This window comes from Anguilla rostrata, chromosome 14 (genome assembly GCF_018555375.3).
Source record: "Anguilla rostrata isolate EN2019 chromosome 14, ASM1855537v3, whole genome shotgun sequence".
Classification (NCBI taxonomy): Eukaryota; Metazoa; Chordata; class Actinopteri; order Anguilliformes; family Anguillidae; genus Anguilla; species Anguilla rostrata.
This window is the reverse complement of record NC_057946.1, coordinates 19,543,425-19,565,751: the sequence shown is the minus strand read 5'-3', so window position 1 is coordinate 19,565,751 and position 22,327 is coordinate 19,543,425. Positions and strand designations below refer to the sequence as shown.

The 22,327-nt window shown below is 44.9% G+C and overlaps 1 protein-coding gene across 1 annotated transcript; it reads right to left on the bottom strand.

Moving 5' to 3' along the window:
• Window positions 1–199: 199 nt before the first annotated feature.
• On the bottom strand, window positions 200–20,872 carry smad7 (SMAD family member 7). The gene is made up of 4 exons (XM_064307561.1): window positions 19,291–20,872; window positions 17,995–18,048; window positions 13,588–13,659; window positions 200–1,160 (listed from the first exon to the last, which is right to left on the bottom strand). The coding sequence occupies exons 1-4, from the start codon at window positions 19,754–19,756 to the stop codon at window positions 622–624; spliced, it is 1,131 nt and encodes a 376-aa protein (XP_064163631.1). The 5' UTR covers window positions 19,757–20,872; the 3' UTR covers window positions 200–621.
• Window positions 20,873–22,327: the final 1,455 nt, after the last annotated feature.

Genomic DNA, 22,327 nt, shown 5'->3' with positions numbered 1-22,327 from the left:
AATATTTAGTAGACATAGCCATCTTATCATACCATTTAATCATTTATTATGTTATTCATTTGTATACTACTTCCCTTTTACTGAAACTGCTTTTAAATATCCTATTCAGACACTCATTTGTTTTCGCCCACTAGTACACAAATCATATAAATGTAGTCATATAACCATACAGGGAAAGAAAATACAATTTAACAAGACGTAAAGTTAAATTTTAAAGTTTAATAGAACACCAACTCCTTTATCAAACATTCAACCGGGTGCCAGGACCGACAGAAAAAACACCAATCCTGTGTTTATTTTAGTATTATTTTTAATTTTGGCATTTCTTTGTTTGCATTTATATTAGGCAAAGTGCATCTTATTTTCTTTTTCTCATCAACACATTGCACAATACATAAATAATGATGCATATAAAACGTCTTCATATTTACAAGTAATAATATATTTATATATAACATAAAATACATTTCAATTTTTTGTTTCACTTAGTTAAATTTTTAGTCATTTATTGAACAGCTGATTGGGTTTGCCTCTATTTACTTCTGAACCCCTGCTCTCGAAAAGAATCCAACCAGGAAATAACAGGGGTAAGTCCAAGTCCCTGCAGGAAGAAGACTGCTGCTATCGGTTATTGAAGATAACTTCTAGCCAGCAGGGGCAGCTACTGATGAACTGTCTCGTGTAGCACTGACCCCAGCCCTTGACGAAGCTGATCTGTACAGTGAAGCCCGTCCGGGGCTGCTGCGTGAACTCGTGGTCGTTGGGCCGCTGCAGGCTGTCGGCCTTCTGGTAGTCGAAGGCCTTGATGGAGAATCCGGGGAACACCTTGTGCACCAGTAAAGTCCGCGAGTCGGGATTGTCCAGTGTGGCTGACTTGATGAAGATGGGGTAGCAGCTGCGGTTGTACACCCACACTCCGTCCCGCTCGCGCGTTAGCTGGATGCCGTAGCCGATCTTGCTGCGCACCATCTGCACCAGCTGGCTCTTGTTGTCCGAGCTGAGCTGCCCGAGGCAGAAGCCGTTCCCCTGAGGTAGGTCATAGAAGATGTCCAGGGAAGGCTCCTGGACCGAGTAGAGGCGTCCCACGCGGGTCTTCTCCTCCCAGTACGCCACCACACACCAGTGTGCTCGCTCCCCCGACTCCTGAAGAGCTTGAGAATCTAACCAAAGAGAAGAGGGGGGGAGACGCAAGGTTAGCACACTAGACATAACACAAGTACAGGGCACAAACACGATTAAGTGTAATGAATAACTCGATAGGAAATGGTTTACAAAAGAGTGACAAAGACGTAAACGCATAGCTGCACCGTGGCAGCCAAAGAGCAGGCCCACTAAGTACTGCTCCCCCTAAAGCATGCCAGTGACTCTGCATGATACCACTGTACACAGGGGAACACAGAAATATTTTTCACCAAAATGTTTTAAATTCTTTCCTTTCACCGAGGGATTTTTGTGAGGAGTTAAATCACTTTGGAACCTCCAGTTTTTGAATCACAACCTTTAACCAGCGAAACACCTCAACTATCAGCTTTCATTTCCCCTCATGTGCAATGTCCAGGAGGAACCTCTCTGGCCTGTGTGCACAAACAATGCTCGCATCCTTAATTTTGCCATCCAAGAAAACGGCATTGGAATTCCTGGAATCCTCACAAGAAAAGCAGCCCAAGACAGCAGAAGGCAAACAGCCATCCTACAGTGTTTACATAAGCTTTCATGCTTATCTTCTGTCTGGCTTTTTTATTTTTGTTGCAGGCCAGTTAACAATGTTCTGACGTCAAGTACACTATAAATCTGTCCCAATCATTGTTTTATGGCAGGTCACCTCATTCTACAACAGGAAATTATAAGTAATAGTTTTAATATTTCTGGGGGGGCAGAATTGCCTTATTCTGAAGACGGGCCTTGTTTTGTAATGTATTCTTTCCTGCATATTACCTAAAATTGTTTTCATTTTGGGAAAAACTGAGACAGAAGATCAGCAATAGCGCTTGAGCTATTGGTGAATGCAGGACGAGCATCACGGCCTTTAAATCTGCATTTGTCTGCAGTGCGTGCATTTCCCTCCCAAGAGCTTAAAGGTCTCAAATCCCAAGAACAGCAACAACCAAAACAGGAGGCAGAGGAGCACTCCTTCAGAGGAAAATGCGAACCCTCGCACACTAAACATCACAGACCCATAAACAAACTATTCCCTCACTGTACAGCCAGCACTGTCTGGGTGTGTGTGTCTGTGTGTTTGTTACGCACATAGCAGTGTGCCACATAGATAAGAGTTTACCTTTTAACCTAAGTTCTTGCGTTTCACTAAGTGTTATGAATGTGCTGGTAGCTAGCAGCTTTCTTCCCCTTAGCGTGCCTCACGTCTCCCTCCCTCCATATCTCTATCCCACAGAAATCTGGCACGGCGCTCCGCAAATGAGACACAGAGAGGGGAGGGAAAGCAGCGAGCGGGGGATGGGAGGGCAACAAAGGGAACTTGCAGACATCTGATTGGACCGTTTCTACGTATCAACTTCCTCCCTTCTTAAGCCTTTACTGGTTTTAATTCTACAATGGCCTCAATAAGAAAGCAAGTAACAACTACAATCTAGGCAAAGGGAACACATTTCCAATACAGAAATATGCCCTTACAAGGGTCTTTTTTTAACAGGACTGAAAAAGGTTTGAACGGTTTAAGCATTTGCCATGTCAAAAAAAAGGAAAACAGGCCGGATCCCTCAGTGATATTTAGCTGTGTTTTCCTTCCCCCCTCTCTTTGCCTCTTTCATGTTTATGGGACGCCAACTACACCCAGTAATTTAGTAGACATCGGCAGAGGGAACTGTTCAGTTATGTTAATTGTGCAGTATCTCAGCAAGTCTCTTAAAGCTGCAGAGGCCTGTTATTAAAGAAGGATCCTGCATTCATTAAAAGGTGGAAAGGGGAACAAGATAACAAGAGCAGAAAAATGTTTTTTTCCCCGCATAAAGCAACAGGCAGAACTTTTTACTTTGAAGTCAACAAACACAGGGCCTGAAGAATTAACTCTAATCCACGCTCGCTAACGTCCAGAAAAGAAAAGAAAAAACTTTAGCAAAGGTATTTCGGTAAAAAAAAACACACCTTCGCCTGAAAACAGAAAAGTAAAAAAACAGAACAAAAGAGATGAGGCCATTTGCCTCCCTGCGTCAGTCTAGTTGCCATAGCATTAATATCCTTTTTGTTCCAAACGCTTCCAGAGGCTGTTTCTCCAAGCTCACCAGTAGATCCTCCGCTGTTTGTTATTACTCAGGAGAGGTGTCTTGGAGTCTGGGGTCATTACATGGCTACCTGTCAGAACTTGTCATACGCACCCCGAAGGGAGTTAGGTATTCGTCAACCAGCTCCCTGCCCTTTTAAGAAGAGAGACGGAGCTCCTACAGTGTCTCTCTCCCTGTCTCCTGCCCTGCAGTCATTTCCAAACCCGCCAGACGCCAACCTGAGAGGCTCAGGCACCCTAGCGTGGGCCGAGCGTCTGGACCGCGTTGCCAGGTCACACTCCGTCTGGCGCTCTCGGTTGCCGTGACGGGGCAGCTGACAGGCTATTTTAGCCCCGCTCGCCGCCGGCGTTTCTGACGACAGCAGCGCCAGAAAGCATTCCAGAGTAACTGTAATAGATAAGATTATTACCGAGGAAGGAGCCAGAGACAGACAGCTCAGAGAGAGGCCATTAACAAAGCAGCGCGCCACTGGGCGAGCCAGCCGCCCATAACCGATCTGATCCACACCTTCACCGAATGTGCAGGGGTATAGTGTTGCAGAACACACTAGAAAAAAAGCCTTTAGACACAGGCCTCCGCACGACGCTAAGCCTCACAGCCTGTCCTGACGGCCAGAATTTAAAGCGCACGTTTTAGGAACTGCACACACAAACAGCTGGCTCCAACGCGTGCCGAGCATCAATTACAGAGGGACCGAACGCAGGGCTGGAGACACAGCCAGTGTGTCGACTAGAAAAGCCTTGAGAACAGAGACTGTCTCCCTTCCAGCACACTGATTTCCCTTTGGTACATAATACAGCAGGTAAAGAGACCGCCTGTGAGAACTGCAACGGACTGCGCTGAGGCAGACAGCGCCCGCTGCGCGCCTCTCCCGCGCGGAGACCGAGCGGCGGGAAGGGCTGCGGCGCGGCCGGCGCTCCCCGCGCTGCCTGAAAGCCGCCACTTCCTGCTGCAGGCTCTATTTCGGTTCCCCCACTCTGGCTGGCCGCGGAGGCGTCAGACAGAGAGGCACTGCGTCCGCCCTCCTGCCTGTCTCCGCGCGTCTGTCTGCCCCGCAGAACGGGGCTTCCGCGCCGCAGGACGGCAGGCAGCCGGCCGGCTCCTTCCAGCCTCTCTGGGCCTCCAGCCGTCTCTGAGACCGTGGTGGTTGTCCTGGGGGGGCCTTTCGGGGCAGGGCAGGGCAGGGCGGGAGGGAAATTCCGGGCTTCGCCAGCGGCGTCAGAGCACCGTTTCCACTAATTTGGTCTCTCGCCCACGTCAGTGCCTGCTCGCTCTCAGCACTGTTTGTCAATGGCGCGGGTTCAAACGAGCCTGAGGGACGGAGTGGGAAGGCAGCACAAGAGGTCCCAGTGACTCCCAGAACACTCAGACTCCAAATTCACACAAGCTCTAGTAGGAGCAGAAAAAAAACTACCTCAGTACTCTTAATGTACTCCCAACCTTTTCTGCAGCTGTTTCTGAATGGAGATTAACAGGGGGCTCCAGTCTCTGCCATCTGCCCCCCTCCTCACTGTCTGTGGCACTACAGGAGTTCCTGCCCATCCTGTGCTGTTCTTCTAAAGCTTTTTGCATTTGCCAATCAATCTGACATTTCTTTCATCTCCTCCTCAAAAATGTCGGAAGAACAGCACTTGACGCGTCTTATAGACGATTCATCAAAACACGGCTTCAAAATGAACAACGGTCGACACTGCAGCCCAACTTTGCGGAACCATTTTTTCAATGCCGTCGGCCATTGGAGAGCAAGTAACTCCATGGAACTCCACACGCAATTCCATGGAGCACAACACAGGCAGGCGTAGTGAGATGAGTCATGGGTGAATATTTAATATAATTGGATGATGGTGAAGGTTAGTCGCTAACTGACACCAGAACATCCTGTTGCGTTGCCTCATATAATGCATCTGATGTTCTTTGGAAATTTAAGTGTTCGTCCTGCGGCTAACAACTGCAACAGGAAATAAACCAGACTAAGATCTGGGGTACGTTCTAACATTCAGTAGAGTGTATCAGAAGTCTGAAGAGTTCACTTTTGTCATAAAAAGGTACTGAAAACGAGTACTGTGGGTATTATGTTTCCAGCTACAACTAACGTTCATAAGGAGAAAAAAAAAATGGAGGAGGCTTTTTTGTCCTTCAATATGAAAACAACTCAGCAAAAGAACTGCCACAACAACCCAAGTGTAAATCCATTCCTGAAGGTTCCCTCCCCCTCTGCTCGGCCCCCCTGTGGTGTCTCTTGACTTTTAATGGCTCCCCTTGTCTTTATAAGTTGTGCGTCCCAGCAGGCCGAGTCTGCTGGGCAAAAGGAGGGGCCAAAGAATGAGGTGGGGGGGGTGGGGGTGGGGGTGGAAAGCACATCATGCAGCAGAGGAGACAGCTAGTAGTCTGAAAAAGTTAATGATTACTGCCGTCTGACTCTGATCGTTTGCTATTCCTGGAAACCCCCACACACAGCTAAACAGAAAACGTGCTCGGCTCAGACACACGCAGACGCGCAGACATTTTGTTCCCATTTCGCTTGATTTGTGGTAACCAAAATGGCCAGTTAGCGATACTCGCTCTTCTCTCCAGAAGAGCTGAGATTAAAGAAAAAAAAACAACCTTCGCTATGGCGCCCATAAACAGACAAAGACTCAGGGAATCATTGATCAGGTTTTTCCTGGTGGTCCGAGCTGGGTTTCCCAGCTGTGACGGCTTTCTCGCTCAGCTTTACTCTAAACCCCGCGACTGGAAATGGCTGCTCTCCGTCAGTCTCTCCCTTCACCCCCCTCCTCTCCCTCCCTCCCTCTGTAAAGCCTCTCTCGCTCCCTCCCTCCCTACCCAAAACACTGGAAATGATAACTTTGGTGGAGCCGTTTGACTAGACTAATTGCAGTCTTGATGCTGAAAATATGCATTTAGACAGTTACACAGCGCGCTGGAGTTTCCACAGCCAGTCTGGAGCTGGGCAACTCAAATTCACAGGGTTGGAGGTCATGGAAAAAATTCCATTTATTTATAAGTTGTCTCTCCAAGTACCTCCTGCACCATCCATTAACAATAACACACGGCAATTGGTTAAGGCCATACGAGTGAAAAAATAATTTATACAAATTAAGTTATTGTAAAAATGATTGCAAACACCTACAGTAAGCCAACGAAAGATCGCTTTAAATGTAAGAAATGTGAAATGATTATAATCTAGTTATATTTGCATGAATTTCAAACAAAAACTCGTACTGGCAAAAAGAACATCGGGCAAGAAAAGCATTTTAGTTTCATACAGAATGGCCCAGCTGACTCACAAGAGGATCCTTTCTAAAATAACAAGAGGCCTTTTGCACTGCTCTCCTGTTGACTTTGTAGTTGAAAGCACGACTGCGAGTGTTTATGTGTAAGGGGTGGAGCTCTAGGTTATTATCCCACTATAAATATTGCCCTTTTCCAAAGGCTTTCAGAGACTCTGACAGCATATTCTTGAGAAGCATTCCCCAGCAATTAGCAAAGGTAAACTCTGACAGTCTAAACAGTCTGCGGCAGGCGGTGTCGTCCCGTACCAGAGGAGCGCAGGGTGCGTGACAGTGCTGCTTTGTTTGCAGGGCCAGTCCCCCATAGGACAGCAGTGCGAGGGGAAGCCAGTTAATAAAGGAAATTGCTAATTAGGGAAGAAGCATTACATAAGGGGAAGATCACAGCTCTTTTCCCGTCATTTCAGACACCCTAAACATACCTTCTTGTCTAATGAACAACAACAGTTGTTTGGGTCCATTTTTTTGAAATGACAAAACAAAATGCTTCTTCAAATATGGCAGAAGCTTTTAGTTTAGCCATTTAAAAAAATGGTCCAAACCATAGTTGTTTATTTCAATTTTTCTATCAATTATGATTAATGATTAGTAAAAGCAAACTCAATTAATATCATTCTGATTATATCTATTACAACAATAATATTGATTGTATTATCTACAATTTATATAATTTCAATGAGTATCTTCATTTGACAAGTTATTTTAACTATCTGAAACATAAACATGGTGCTATTTTCTCCTAGTACTGCCATTCCAATTAGTTCTGACCCACCCCCTCCTCCCCGCAAATGAAGATGTAGATGGGGTAACTTGACAGCCTCCCATAGGCCTTGAATTTAACCACCACACACCCCCTACCTGCCCCACCAGCCCAGGAGCAAACAGGGCCCCATGAGAGAGGCCATGCTTGTCATTACCTCGCTCGCCACAAAGGTCAGCAACACACATTAAAGACCCTGCCCTGCCAATCAGCCGCACGCTGCCCCGTGTCTCGAGTGTCACTGCTAATAATGGCGTTTTTAATTCCGTTCCCAATGCGTGCGGCTTCCCCCGGTCCGGGCTGCAGTCCTGAGGGCCGGGCCGCGGCCCTCCCCAGTGCGCAACTCTCACCGTCCACGGCGAGGAAACTGCCAGAGAGTCAATACTCGGGCCCCTTCCTACCCTGACTGCGTTATTATTCTAACACTACATCATCCTGACCGGGCCCCCAAGTCCAGGCTTTCCTCCTGAGTGACAGAGAAAACAAATAGCAGGAAAAGAGAGAGAGAGAGAGAGAGAGCGCGCACACGCGAAAGACGAGCTGATGACGTCATCCGCCGCACGCAGATACCGAGCCGCATGCGGGGTCCGGGCCGCCGGCGCCGCCCACGGCGGCCACGGTCAGAACAACCGCCCGCATTGTTCCGTACCCAGCATGTCAGGGATCTCCGTGGGAACCGCGCGCTGGTGCCGTTAATACCACCGGTACAGAGAGTATGAAGCGGCTCCTCTGCTGCTCACCCATGATGTTAATTACAATCAGCGCTATAGCTAGCTATAGCTATCACACCCCATCTTCTTCCAGACGGTTAGGCAAGACGCTGTGGAAACCTCAAGATAATGAGACAGCAAAGTGACACACCGCAGAACGGCAATGCCATTTCAAGACATTCAAGTGATAATGTGGCCCTGGTACTTGGTCTGATTAAACTTACACGCTCAGGTTGAGAGGGGACTGGAAATAGCAAAGGATGTTACATAAAGTCCTTTCGGCATTAAAAAAAAAAGCAGGAGATCAAAAATATTCCCATCACTGTTGTTTGATCATTTTCGTACAAAGGGTTCTGTGCAAACCCGGTACCTTGGAGGAATGGGGAAAAACAATGGCAGCCTTGTTCTCTCTGCTGCACAATTCTAGGCCCACCCTCCACTTTGCCAGTAGGGTCTCAGTCCTCCTAGGCCCTTCACTCCGTAAACGCTGCCTTCCTGTTAGCAAAGGAATCCAGCCTCACCGAGGGAATTTTGAGAGCTATTAATATTGTCAAGGTTCAACAGACTCATAGAGGGGAACTTGTTTTATTTCCTGGGGGCTCCTGCTCACGTTTGCTCGGGTGTATCTGATCAGGACCTGAATGTTCTCAGACTCACATAATCCCGCCTGGCCCTTTATGGTCAAAGTGCTGCTTTTTGTCCTTCTCCTTTCTGCTGTTTTGCAAAATTTCAAGCAACATAATGACACTGGGTGGGGAACCGGGAATGGCCAAAACCAAAATTAACTCCCAGCCAAGAGCCTGCTTGGCTGGGGATGCTGGAAAGGAAAGCAAAAGTAATGAAAGATCCGAGCTCAGTGAACTGAGCAACAGGGCTGTGATAAAATTAGAGAACTGCCACTGACCCTGCCTTTTTCCCTCTTTAACTCTGGAATAAAACAAAGAAAAACACGCACTGCACGTCCGATCAAGCTTTCTAAGCCACGGCCATCTCTCAAGCCTTTTTAAAATCGGCCCTCTTAAGTTTGTTTTCTGTTTCAAGGGAGGCCCCCGCAGCTTCACCGTTCAGACCTTTTCCTCAAAGACATGATGTCATTTCCTGTCTTACCCTTCCCCTTTCTGTTAACCCAAATAACCCAGGAACGCAGGAGGACGGCTCACACAATTACCGCCGGTTTGTTTGGCTTCACCTCCCATTGTTGGAGGAATGTGAGGTGACGGAGGTATAAAGCACAAGGGGACATCCGCCCGTTTGGGCTAAATGGTGCTCTGGGGTAGCAATACTTGAGGTCTATGCTTCGAGGGCTGGGAGGCCGTGCGGTGCAAGCATACAAATTAGAGAAGGATTCTTTGCATAGATGTGTGGCAGGACAGAGCTGCTGCAGCATGGCTGAATTACATGCCAAGAAACTGTAGAGAATCCCCCGAAACGTTACACAGCAAACACATTAGCGCATGCTCAACTAGCCCCGGGGCAGGGGAAGCTGCCCCAAATGCAAGGGCCTGCGGTTTAATAATATGCCCCGGCCTAAATTTAACCCACAGAGGAAGCGACTCTGTGACAGTAGGCTGGCAGCCAGGCCCCGTGTGGTCATTCAATCCCGTCTGAGAACGGGGGTACGGGCAGTCGGCATCACCTCACCGGATTCTTTTACACCGGCACCCCAGGGTCACTTTGAGACGGCACCAGTAGGCATTCCACCTTCGTCTTCCAGCCCCCCCACCCCTCCTTCCCCAGCGCAAACTCCCGCGATCCCAGAGGACCTGACCCAGGAGCCCACCCACATTCCCCAGCACTGCCAGGGCCCAAAGCTCACGCAGAACTCAACACTGTTCACCGCTTCCGAGAAGGGCGTGTCTGCCCTCCCCTGCTCTGTGCCAATCAACCACAGCCCACTATACTCGCCCAATTAGAATGAAGAGGGAAATGCACAGATGTAAAAAAAAAAAGGCCCTCTTTCAAGGAGGGGGGTAGCCATTTCCTGAATCATAAACATGTCACACGGCAGCTCTCCAAGGCCCCACTATACATGGGAATGTGTGCCAAAATATTTATGCACACTATTAAATTGGGCCAAATAGTTATGTGGCCGTGGAAGCAAGCAAGCAGTTTCTACAAAACCTTTCTGAAGAAAATGAAAACTCCCTCCTTTCTGCTCAGCGCGCTTTGTGAGACAGAGCACAGTGAAAAGGCGACGTGCATCAGGACGCGTGTGCAGAAACGCAGAGGCCTCAAATCCATACTTGACAAAGTCAAAACATTTTCTGAGAAATGCAGTTCCCCCCACACCCAGGGTCCTTTTCAAGGGCCCTCCTTCGCTGGCCTGCTCTCACCAGCCCACGCTGGCAGCAGAAGAAAGAGCCTGCCAGGAAAGGCCAAAAGCAAGAGGAGGAACTGGAACTTGGAGACCGGGGCCAAAAGCTACAGGGAGATGCAGCCAAGTCGGAGTCTCCATCCAGCGCTCTCCGGCCAGTCTGCATTCTGCTCCAGTCAGATGATGTGTGAGGGGCTTTAATTCCGCTAGTCTGGCAGGCGGCCTAGTTTGCATTAAAGCCTGTCACTGTCACGTTGAGGTTAACTCTTAATAACCCCGCTTTCCAGGACAGGGGCAAGGCCTGGGGCCAAGTAATCCCAAACTGACCAGTGTTTGTTCTTCCTGTGCTTGCGCTGAGGGACACACTTTGAAGGCCTCCGCTGTTCAACAGTACGTACACATTTCTTATTCAATATGTTTCATTCAAACAACGGCCAAGATGCTATTTAACTGAAGTACTATTATTGCATTTTCAGAACAGTCAAACCACTCCTCAACTCCATAATTACGGCCTGCTGCAGATGATTTAATTAATGGTTACTATCTGTTATTTCTGCCTCATAAGAAGGCAAACACTCCACTTGTGCTTCCATTTATAAAAGAGGCCTACTTTCATTTTGCTGTTATTTTCCACATGGCAGCAATAGTCACTTACTTTGTTTAAATCTGAAGCTCTTAAAACTGAAATAAACAAAGGACGCATTGGAACAGTGAACCGTGTCATCATGCAGCTTCAGAAAAATGTATAACGATCATCACATCAGTGCGATGAAGCCAACAACAGGACCTTCATAGCTGTTTTCATCTCTTCAGCAGCACACTGAAAAATCTACGTTAACATGAATTGTATTTGTGAGTTGGTGTGTGCGCGTGCGCGTGCGTGTGTGTGTGTGTGTACTACCACCACTACTTTATATTCTTGCCCCTGCCCCTCCACCCACCCCCGCACCACCCTTCTGTAAATACGTCTAGAGCACAACATAAAAAGGGCAGAGTGAGTGAATTAAAAGGTCAACACAGTGCCTCCAGGAGGAACATGCTTCTTTTGTGAGAGCCCCAGAGGGATTAAAGTTTTCTTCCCTTGCCAGAGAAATCAAGTCCTTGGCTCCAGGCAGCGAGCCTTCCTCCCTCCCCTCACTGAGCCCCATTCACTACTCCGGCACACCGCCGAGCAGACCCAGCCAGGAAGGAACACAGGGGAGGGTGTGCATGTTTGGGGGGGGGTTGGCTGGTGAGCAGGGGAGGGAGGGGAGGGGGAACAGGGTTAGACTCTGGTCTACTATTTCATGTTTTGTGCGGGATCTAAAATGTGCTCTTGGTTAAGACTCCGTAGTCCCGCCATTTCAAAGCGGCTCTGCAGCAGAGAGGGACAGCTTTAGCGTCACAGCCCGAGCAGCACACTTCACAAGGCTTACACTAGTAACTGGGTTACTATTAAAACGCTAAATGCAACACTGAACTACATCAACATAACATTGTATTCTGATAATTTCATCTTTTCTGATAATTTCTTTTCAAATGCTTATTTACACTGAACATCACATTTTGTGCTTTTAAACAAAGAATCTGCAAACAATTTTTTTTCAGTAGAGTCCCTGTCTCAGGCAAGATCTTAGAAGTCACAAATACCAGACTGCTGACCTCCCCCTAGAGCTACTGCCACTACCCCCTCTCCTCAGCAAAAGGAAAAAAATGGGTAGCACAAACCAACGGCCATAAAAAACTTAAAAGCTCCAGTAATGAGAAACATCTGTGTGAGAACGTCGAGAAGGAGACGGAGAGCTCACCACTTTTCCTCCGTTTTCCCCTCTACTACCCCACGTCATAAATACCATTTTATCAGCGCTTCAGAACCAGGAACAGCATGGAGGTGAAGCCGCGTGGAGATAATGAGGCAGGCCTAGCTCAACAGAGTTTCAAAACTGCTCTCCCTCAGGCTACAGAATGTACCATCTCCAATAAAACCAGCTGTGAACAGTTCAGGTAACAACTCCTTCCCTGTTTATTCTCCTCCTCTCTTCCTGAGCCCTGCTCTCTGATTGCACCATGAATATCCTGAGTTTGGGCCCTTGGGCAATCAGTCCCAGGAGAGCTGAGCCATCCTCTCATTTTCCAAACAAGGTTATTACACTAAATCAAAAGACAGCTTGTCAAAGGGAGGCCAGGAAGCAGCACTATTCAGTAGGAGCACAGTGATCTCTAGCTTCTTTCTGACAAGCAACCTTTTTTATTTTTGACAAAAAAAAAGATGCATAGAAACTGGATTTAAATTTAAATTTGCCTCAATTTACTTTTTAGAAAAGCTGGGAAAGTGCACACAAACGTTTGTTTAATGATATTCCTCCATCTCAACTTATCACTGTCAGTCTACCTTTTCTTCTGTCTCTACTCCAGGGTCGAAGCCAGTGTGATCCGTGCTAAAATGCTAACCCAATCCATCTACTTCACAGTTGTTTTTTTTTTTTTCTTCGAAAAAAGACGTCCTTGATTTTTTCCGTTTCGAAAAAAGGCAGCTGGCTGTGGTACATGGAAGATCCCTACTAAGCTTTAACTGGGTCTCCATACACCAGGGCCACCAGGGCTTGCCTCTTATACCACCACCAGAGAAAACTCAGACTAGCCTTACTATAAAAGGAAACTGAATGCTACATGGAAAAAGCAGATCTATTGGACATGTAATGGATTAATAAATACAAAAAGCAGAAACTTCTGTTATGGAAAAATTAGAAAGAGCCCGAAGAAAAAGCCACACCATTTGTTCCGCTTTTCTCCTCCGCATTGAGCACTATGACGACAGATTCCAAACAATTTTGGGATCATTCTAGGTTTATGTAAACAGATTATCCAGAACGTATCAGTAACCTACCATGTTGCTCCAGTACAACACACAAGCCTTTACTCATCGTAAAATTTATTATCAGACCCAGAGCAGAACACACTGGATGTGCATAGTTCAACAGTCTATGCTCACATCATTGCATGGCACATAGCGTCATATTCATTACAAAAATTCCCTTGAATTTTGGCCTCATGTGTGACATACTCTAAAGCAAACATACGGTTTTTTTTTTTTTTTGCTTGGAATGTATTAAACAAACTTTTAGAAAAACTGAAAGGGAGAATACAAGAGTTCTTATTCCAAGGCCCCAGAGGAGTTTGTGAGGATCTCTACGATAAGAAAATGCCTCCGTTTTCCTCCGCCATTTTTCGGGGGAAATTGCTGGTGACAAGTGGGTTACCCCGAGCAACAGTGAGCGTACGGAGCACAGCTTACCTGAGAGCCCCACAGGGGCCGAGCAGTTAGTTCCCCCAGTTTCAGTGGAAGAAGGCACAGAGTCTGGAGAATCTGCGGAGAGAAGGAGAGCAGGAGGGTCATTTAAGCAGCCGGGAGCATCTTAAAAATGGCGGGCCATTCACGCTCCGTGAAGACGCTGAACAGAGTCAGTCTGCTATAACCTCAAGGACTGTGTGCTGTGCACTACCCACAGCTTCAGTGGGGGAGGAAAAAGGCTTTTGTTGGATGAAAGAAACTGTAGAAATACAGCAAAGTGCTTGCTGGTTTTACTGAAGCTTATGAGTGAATGTAGCTCATTCACAGTTGCTAAAATAACTGACATGGCCAAGCGCTCCCTCTAAAATGTAGGCCCGGGAAAGCCACCAGATAGGAAGACCATGTGGTCTTTGCGGGAATGGAATCCCACAACAATTTATCCTGGCAATACTTCCCAAGGAAAACTCTTTTGACAAGAGACCGCCGCATAAGAAAACATGAAACCCTGATATTGAACGCCACACACATCACTCCCTTTTCCCTGGAGGCATTACAGATCCTGGGGGAGTCAACAGAGAGGCCCCTTTTCCATCAGTTGCAAAATTCTTATCAAGCACCACTCCCCTCCCTGAATGGGTGGCAGAAGGCTGAAACTATAACCACTTACAAAGGCAGCCAAGTATTAAAAACCAAATCATCCCCAGCACAAAAAAAAAAAACAATTCAGGCAATGGCATTTTCCCTTTTCTTTCCCTCACAAAGTATAGTTCCGAATAAATAAACAGCTTCAAGAGAAAAGAGACCAAAAACATGCCTTACAACGCTTATCAGCACAGCATGTCAGCCATAATAGGAATATACAGTTTAGCAGGATACACTTAATCAAACCAAAAACAATGAGAGAGACGGGAAATGGTCTCAGCCTTGAAAACTGTATACAGTAAATTTTCTTAATGGCATGCTAGTGAACAGAGGAAACTCTTTCTTTCTTGCTCCCTCTCTCTCCCATATTTAACCCTGTGTTCTCATTAGCTTTATAGCAACACTGCTGTAACAATGTTTCCTGAATGTATAAGGAAGCTGGCTTACAACACTTGTGACAAATCCAATCGGCTTGTGTCGTGTGTTATAAAGGGTGAGAAAACCTTATTCCAAAAAGAAAAACTAATTATAGGACTTATTAATCAGACTTTATGGAACAAGTGCAACTTCGACATCTCTGAGCACACCAACCACCCTTTTAAGGGCTACAGAAACATCATATTTTCAACGTCCATCAATAATATTCAGACCCCTTTTCTGTGCTCCAATGCCCAGTCCTCTCAGCTCTCGTAGAAACTACAACCTCCTGACAGCTGGGCTGGCTCTACAGAGCGCCCGGTGCTGTGGTCATCTTAATGAGATGCATGGTCAAGCTCACAGCCCTTTCATTGGCTTCCAGTATGCAGCGCTGGTTTCCTGGACATGATTCACAGACCACAGGCCTGAGACGTGCTCTCGGGGGCCAGGAAGCACCAAGGAAAACGGGCTAGCCGAGGAGAGCTGGACCGTAGCTTCAAAAGGCCCATCATTTATTTTGCAGGGAGCAAAACCAAACGTGTGTCTTCTGAGAGATGCTGACTACCAGGCTTCGGCTACATGGAAGAAGGATGAGAATTCATGACTTTGTCTGATTGATGCTTGCTGACATCTACCTCTGACACTGTGTCCATGCTATTCCTCAATTTATAGAAACAAGTCAGCAGGACATATTCTTTTTCTCATATTCTCTGCTTCTAATCTAAACCTCCACCATGTAATCAATCATAAGCATTTACACAAATCATTAAATCATCTTTCTCTACCTTTCTAGAGGCGTACAGTCATACATAAAGCACTTTCAGATACCACAACATGACATTCTCCTGAACTTGCCAGCTACCCCACTACCTCACCACCAGCCAGCTGCTCCAAAAGCATTATTTCTCAACACCTTTCCGACACTGACCTGCCCAGGGGCTCATCTTCAAGAACATTTTATCAGGGTAATTCTTCCTATACCAGGACTATTGGAAACATGGACCATTTCACATTTAGCCAAGTAACAGGATGCCAAAGCGCCCCAATTTTTAAAAAAATGTAAATAACCAGAAGACAGGATCTCTCATCTCTTCAGTCCACAATGCCACATCAATTACAGCACATGGCATTTATAAAATAAGCTATAGGTGTTTGCATGGGATAACTATTACCATGCTTGCCAATATTAATATAAGTAAATTACATTTTGTGCAAAATGATATTTTTCCACTACCAGCCATTAATTGATTTATAGTCAGTTGACATTTCTGAGGCTACATGCAAGTGGGTAGATGCTGTAATGCAAACAGCCACAATAAGATGCACAAGGAGGCTGAGAGAATCTAAATGTGAATTCTGCACATATAGGATGAGGAGACTCATGCAGACAAACAGAACCAGACAACAGAGCAGCAGCTCGTGACATACAGGAGAAACTTTTTCTCTCCTGTGATGATGACGACGCCTGTGTCACAAAAGCAAAAATGAGGGCCGCATTAATGATTTCCCCTCCTTGCCTTGTTCCATTGTCTTCCTGAAATGTTTTTCTCTTTCCCTCTATTCTGATTTCCCCTGCAGTAATATGTATGAAAGTCCTCTCAGAATCGCACAGACACGGAGACAAATGACTTCCTTTCAACAGACTGAAAGGAACCTTTCCCTTTTTTTTTTGAGTGCGGGCTGCCCTGGGTTTTATGACATTTTTTTGTCTTTGTCGGTGTTGCAGAAGTGCAGCATTGGGATTTTGGCACATTATTTCACATCACTCATCAGAAGCGCCATTCAGAAATGCCTGCGGATGCGCAGTAAACGGTTAATGGAGCCCTATAAGCATCCTCACAGGAAACAGCTTCCCAAAATAAGTTTTCCTACGAATGCCAGACCAGCTATAAAGTCCTCATTCACATTTGTGAAGAGTCACTCTCCAGAGCCGAAGACTCCAGCACTGACTAATAACCCTGCTTGACTCATACACATGAAGCAATGCTCCAACACAATGTAGTGATCCATCAGTGTTTTTACGACCTAATTACATGTCTGAATCCAGTAATAAATAGCACTATCCTCGGTAGGAACATAGTATTGGCAAATGAAGCAAGTTCTAGCAGAATAAAAAAGACAATAAAATACCTATTATATGATTCATTCAGGTCCACAGCACTTGGAAATAATTTTAAAAAATTCCAAACTTCACTGTGAAAGAAAATTAGGAACATTTCAGGAATTTTTTTTAACCAATGATTATTACGGGCCAAGTTTTAGATATCCAGTCTTCAAAACTAGGTCACTGGATCTTAATTTTTCTTTAAATAAAACTGTGGAGATATTCTTATTTTCAGCGTTGATATAACCAATGAGTAATATATGTGTTACTCATTAGAAGAAAGATAAAGTAACCCACGCCTGATAGGATAATGGGGATAATGCCATGATCTTCACCTTTAAGAATATACATAAATACATCTTCGGTACACCTAATTCTCAAATATGACAATGGCAACTTCAAAAGAACATGACTGCACTGGCACGCAGGCACGCACACACACACACACACACACACAAACATACACACACACCCTAAAGTGACACTCCCCGAGTCTCCGTCATCCGCAGATTAATTCAACAGATAAAACATGGCTCCAAAAATCTTTCTGCCTCTCCCCAATGTGATCCACATTTCCGATTTCCTCTAACTCCACTCCCCCACACCCCCCTCCCGACACCAGCGCTCCCCACCCCCAGGCCCCAGCGCTGTGCGCTTCAGTGCCAATGCTGTTTATCTGCCCTGCCAGGTCACCCGCCAGCCAAAAGTTTGTGCAGACAACCACTACAGAGCTGGTGCCAGCCTGGAATGGGCCTCAGCCTTGGCTGGCACCCATTCTATTACAGGCCCCTGGCAGGGCATGAGGCATTCTGACCGTCATAAATCAAACCCTCTGATGGAGGATCCCCGTCTGACAGAAAATGGCAAAATACATATGCAGGGTGCAGGCAGGATTCATCTCAACAGTGACCATAACCATGTAAAAAAAAAAAAAAAGGATTTAACAAGTTTGGAGTGCTTGTTGGAACATAAAAATTGTATTTCATGATCATTATGTGTTGTATTTTTCCAAAGTTGCATCATCTTTCTGTAAATACAAAATATGGAAACACTACCAATGTGTTATGTATTCTAACTGGTAAGTAAGTCCATGTGTAATCCCCAAAGAGTGTAAAACGGTGTAGGACGGACGTGTATTTAACTCAACATCAACAAGTTTTGAAACGAATAATGTGTAGCTGAATGTGGATTCAATGGTATAAGATTTAAGAAAAGCGTTCTTAAAGAACAACCAACTAAAAACTTACCAGGTGGTTTAAGAAAGTCCATGGGGTATCGGGAGTAAGGAGGAGGGGGGGACTCTGAAATAAAAAAAAATGGTCCATGAGAACAGGAGAGATAGAAACTTATGATAACAGTTGGCATTCTTTTCGAAAACTGTTTGTCTTCGCTGCAAGGGTTGGAGGCAGGGCAGTGAGGCGGCGATTGCCTTGATATTTAGCAGTCAGATAAACAAGGGGGCGCCTGGCGCCAGTCTCCCGGCTATCTGCGACTCTGGCTGCGTGATACGGGCCTCTTTCGGCAGGACAGAAGACGAACCAATTGCAGAGAACTACCACCTCGACTGAGACTATCCATAATCCATGGATCATTTTACATCGTGAACATTTAAAAAAATGACGGAGAACTGTTTCGACGGTTGCTAAGATATACAGACGTAGACAGTGTTCCTAAGGAAAGCACTTTTGGAATCAAACCGAAGCCAAGCTCTTTTCCTATAAAGTCATATTATTTTATTACACTTCACTTTATAAGGCGGGTTTCCTTCCAACGACAGCTGTGTAGTATAGAAACTCAGATACAGAAATTAATTGTCTCAAAATCATGGGTATCACAGTGTTGCATACATTAGTTCATTCTATAGTGCACACGCAACATTTTCAAGTATTAGTGCTACGGTGTTTTGCCCAGATTACACAAAAAAAGAAACCTGAACGAAATCTTTACGCACATGTACATTACTTGCTACTTCAGCTACAGTGACGGAGTCCCTTGACCACATAGCCTACGCATTATTTTGGACGAACAACATATAGCGATAACCATGCTATTGGTGTTAAAAATAAGAAGGCTCATATGAAATATTAAGAATACAACAACTAAAAAATTAAATATAGACTAAGGTACCTGCTTCCACGTACAGGGAATTACACCTGGATAAAGTGTAGCCTACACGGTCTAGAACCTACGGGTGCATGTTTATAACATAATTTTGCACTACTTCAGTCTTTTTATAGAAGCTTAATAAAGTGTATTCATTAACTGAATTATTTATTATTAATTACTGCACCATTTATAAAGAAAAAAATGACGGTGTGTCTGAAAACTATTTAGCTAATCGTTTTCGTCTTCTTTACGATCTCAGTATAGTTCTGGTACAAGTAGATTGTTAAATTGTTGAAGCCAACCTAGCGAACATCCCTGCTGACCGATGCACACAAGAAGATGCGCGATGAACAACATTGTTTTATGTCAATGTATTAACCCGAACTGTCAGATGAGACAAATATATGGAATTAACTGTTGGCTATGTATCAACTTACCGAGTTCACAAAGCCTGCTCATGTGGTGCGGATTGCAGCAAACAAGTTCTGGGTTAATTTTCCCATAAGATTCACAGCAAGATAGCCTCTTTAATTCCGAGGAATGCCTGAGATCCGGCCACCTGAACACTTTGTAGAGCAGCAGAGGGAGGGTGTAAGAGTGCTGACCCAATTTGGAGTCCACTTTGCTCGGCAGGAGAAGACAGGGAGTCCTGGCACCCCCCTTCGACTCCACCGCTTGCAAAAGCGCCTCTAATTGTTTCTCTTTGATTTTTTTCAGTATCGAATGGGTCAATGCTTTCAATTCAGCCTCCGTTCCAGGGTTAGATTTGGAAACCTTAGTCGATTTCCCCATGCAGCAGCCCCCGGATCCATGCGTTCGAGTATCCGTTTCCCCGTCGCCCTCGACGGGCGCACGGCTCCTCCAGAGTCGCCGGACGAGCCCCGATCGTTTGGTCCTGAACATGCGGGACGAAAAGAGGGTTTCCCGGCTAAAAAACGAGCATGTTGTCCGCAAATCATGAAGAATCCGGGATCCGAGTCCAGGCAATGACAAGCAGCCTGAAATAATATTACTGAAAAACGGGGGATTGGAGCAGCAGACACAATCTCTAGCATACGCCAGTCTTTTATTTTAAAACCAAATCCCACGAAACTTGAAGATTCGATAAAAAAACACCGGTACGGATAGGTCACGTTCGCACAGAAGCAACTATTTATTGGGGTAGCAACAAAAATAATTTTAAATAAGGGAAAAACAGATATTCAGATTTAAAATATTTATCTAAATCATATATCTACGCGTAAAATACAATTAAATGCAACAGCAGCATATGGGGTTGGAGCACACTAGACTCTAGGAAATATTTTAGGTAATTGAAACTATACAATGAATGCTACATTCATTCATGGTATTACTACAGAATGGTTTGATATAAACACTGCTGAAATATATTATTTACGCATAATGAACTATAACATGCAGTAAAAATGGTAAATTCTTTGTAGAAAAGTCATGGGAAAATGCAGGCAGAATATATATCCATTCAAAGCCAAACTCGTCCTGATTTTCTTAAATGTAATCCACACAATCCTTGATCCGATTGCAAATATAACAGGTCTAACAAAGGCTGCTGTCTTGTCTGTGGGTTCTCCCTGGTCTTCGTCCAAATATTATATCCGTCCGCCCGTCTTGTTATCATCAGCGTACATTTGATTTAGTATTTTGAGAAAACTACAAGATTCTTTCCTAACAAATCCAAAACGATCGAGCACAGACTGACCCGGAGAAGTACTTTGCCTACAGTAATCTGCCCGAACTGAATACTCGCGTTGTGAACACCACGTAGACCTTTAGATTTTGTCCTTTTTACGAGTACTGCATCTTTTCTAGGATATGTCCTTATTTTTGTCTTATCCGACCTCTTCCTGCCGATATTTCCGAGCCTGGGAAAACAGAAAGTTGTAGGCTATATCTGCTAAGAGGTGATGCGTTCTTCTTGAGAGGTCTGAGAGTGAAGTGAATTGACGAAGTGCCTTGCCGTCTCTCGCTCGCTATCTCTCTCCCTGACTGTCTTTGCTCTTAGCTGTGTCTCCAGTGCGCATTGGCGCGCCCCGTCACGTGGGTGTCTAGACACCCTGTCGCTTAAAAAAAGTGATTGTGTTGCGCAAACAAGAGATCAAGTAGCTAACAGCCAGAGAAATCCTGGTGTAGAAAAGTTACATTCTGAAGAAATTGTAGTATTAAATTAATCGAACTTTGAAAAAGAATGCAACAATTTATATGAAAATTGAATATAATATGAAAGTTTGATTTGTTTTAATAACAGCTGTCAGCATAAAATAACTTTTTTGGGCGGTGGTGTCTTTGGCCTGCAGGTATGGAAGTGTTTTGAAAGTGTACTTTAACTCTCCTTAGAACTATTAACTATTGTTCACCCGATTTTATTGTATGCAATGAGAGCTTATACATTTGCCCGCAAACATAGAGGGCAGCACATATCAAATCTTCGGATTTGCTTATTAGGTTCTCTGGATGCAGGCCTAGCAGTTGGGATGATGATGATGATGATGATAATAATAATAATAATAATAATAATAATAATAATAATAATAAAAGCGCTTTTTGTAGTCTGCATGTGCATGTTTTGCTGCCTCCCTCTGGATACAGCTCGTTCTCAAGGCTCTCTGTTCATATTCAAAGTTTCCCACTAGTTTATGGATTTATGCACCTGAGACATATACCTATTTCGGGACCTGTTGTGCAACATATAATAATAATAATAATAATAATAATATTTATTATTATTATTATTATTATTATTATAAATAATAATACTTGATTACAAGTTTCAGTGACTACTCCGGTTTTCTTTATCTGCCTGTTGAAGCTTTATTATAGTTACACTCACTACCTTATTGTGTCGGGTAACATACTGCTGACGGAAATAGAACGATAGGGTGCTGTTGATGTGTTGTGCTGTGATAGACACACTCAGCGCTGACGTCCATTAACCTAATTGTTTCAGTACAACAGCACCAGGCTGAGCGACAAGAGACTCGGGGAAGGAAGGTACCCCTTGTTTTTTTTTTTACTGTCAGACAATACAGTTTTATCCTGAGATTTACTGAACTGCCTGTTATGATTCCCTTCAATTATTTTCGCATGCACGTCTGAAAATCAGGATATTGCCCTGATAATTAGTAGCATAGCAGTTTGTTCGCAAATCACATAAAGGTAAATATTATCAATTATGTTCGTATAGATACGTAGACTTATGGGCACAAATGCGTGAAGGTGAACCCGCGAAGCGTCATTGGAGGAGAAAAAAAACCAATAGTTTCACATAGCCTACCGCTGGAGAACAGCAATGTAGTCAGTCGCAGACTGAGTTAATGCAAACTAAAAAAACATAAAATGGTGTGGCGTAACCGGGGTTTTTACCAATTAATATAAAAATAAATATCCCTGTCAAATCAGTGACAGCATGATTGCGTGTGGTTTTATCATTCAGACCGACGGGAAGGAAGAGGAGAT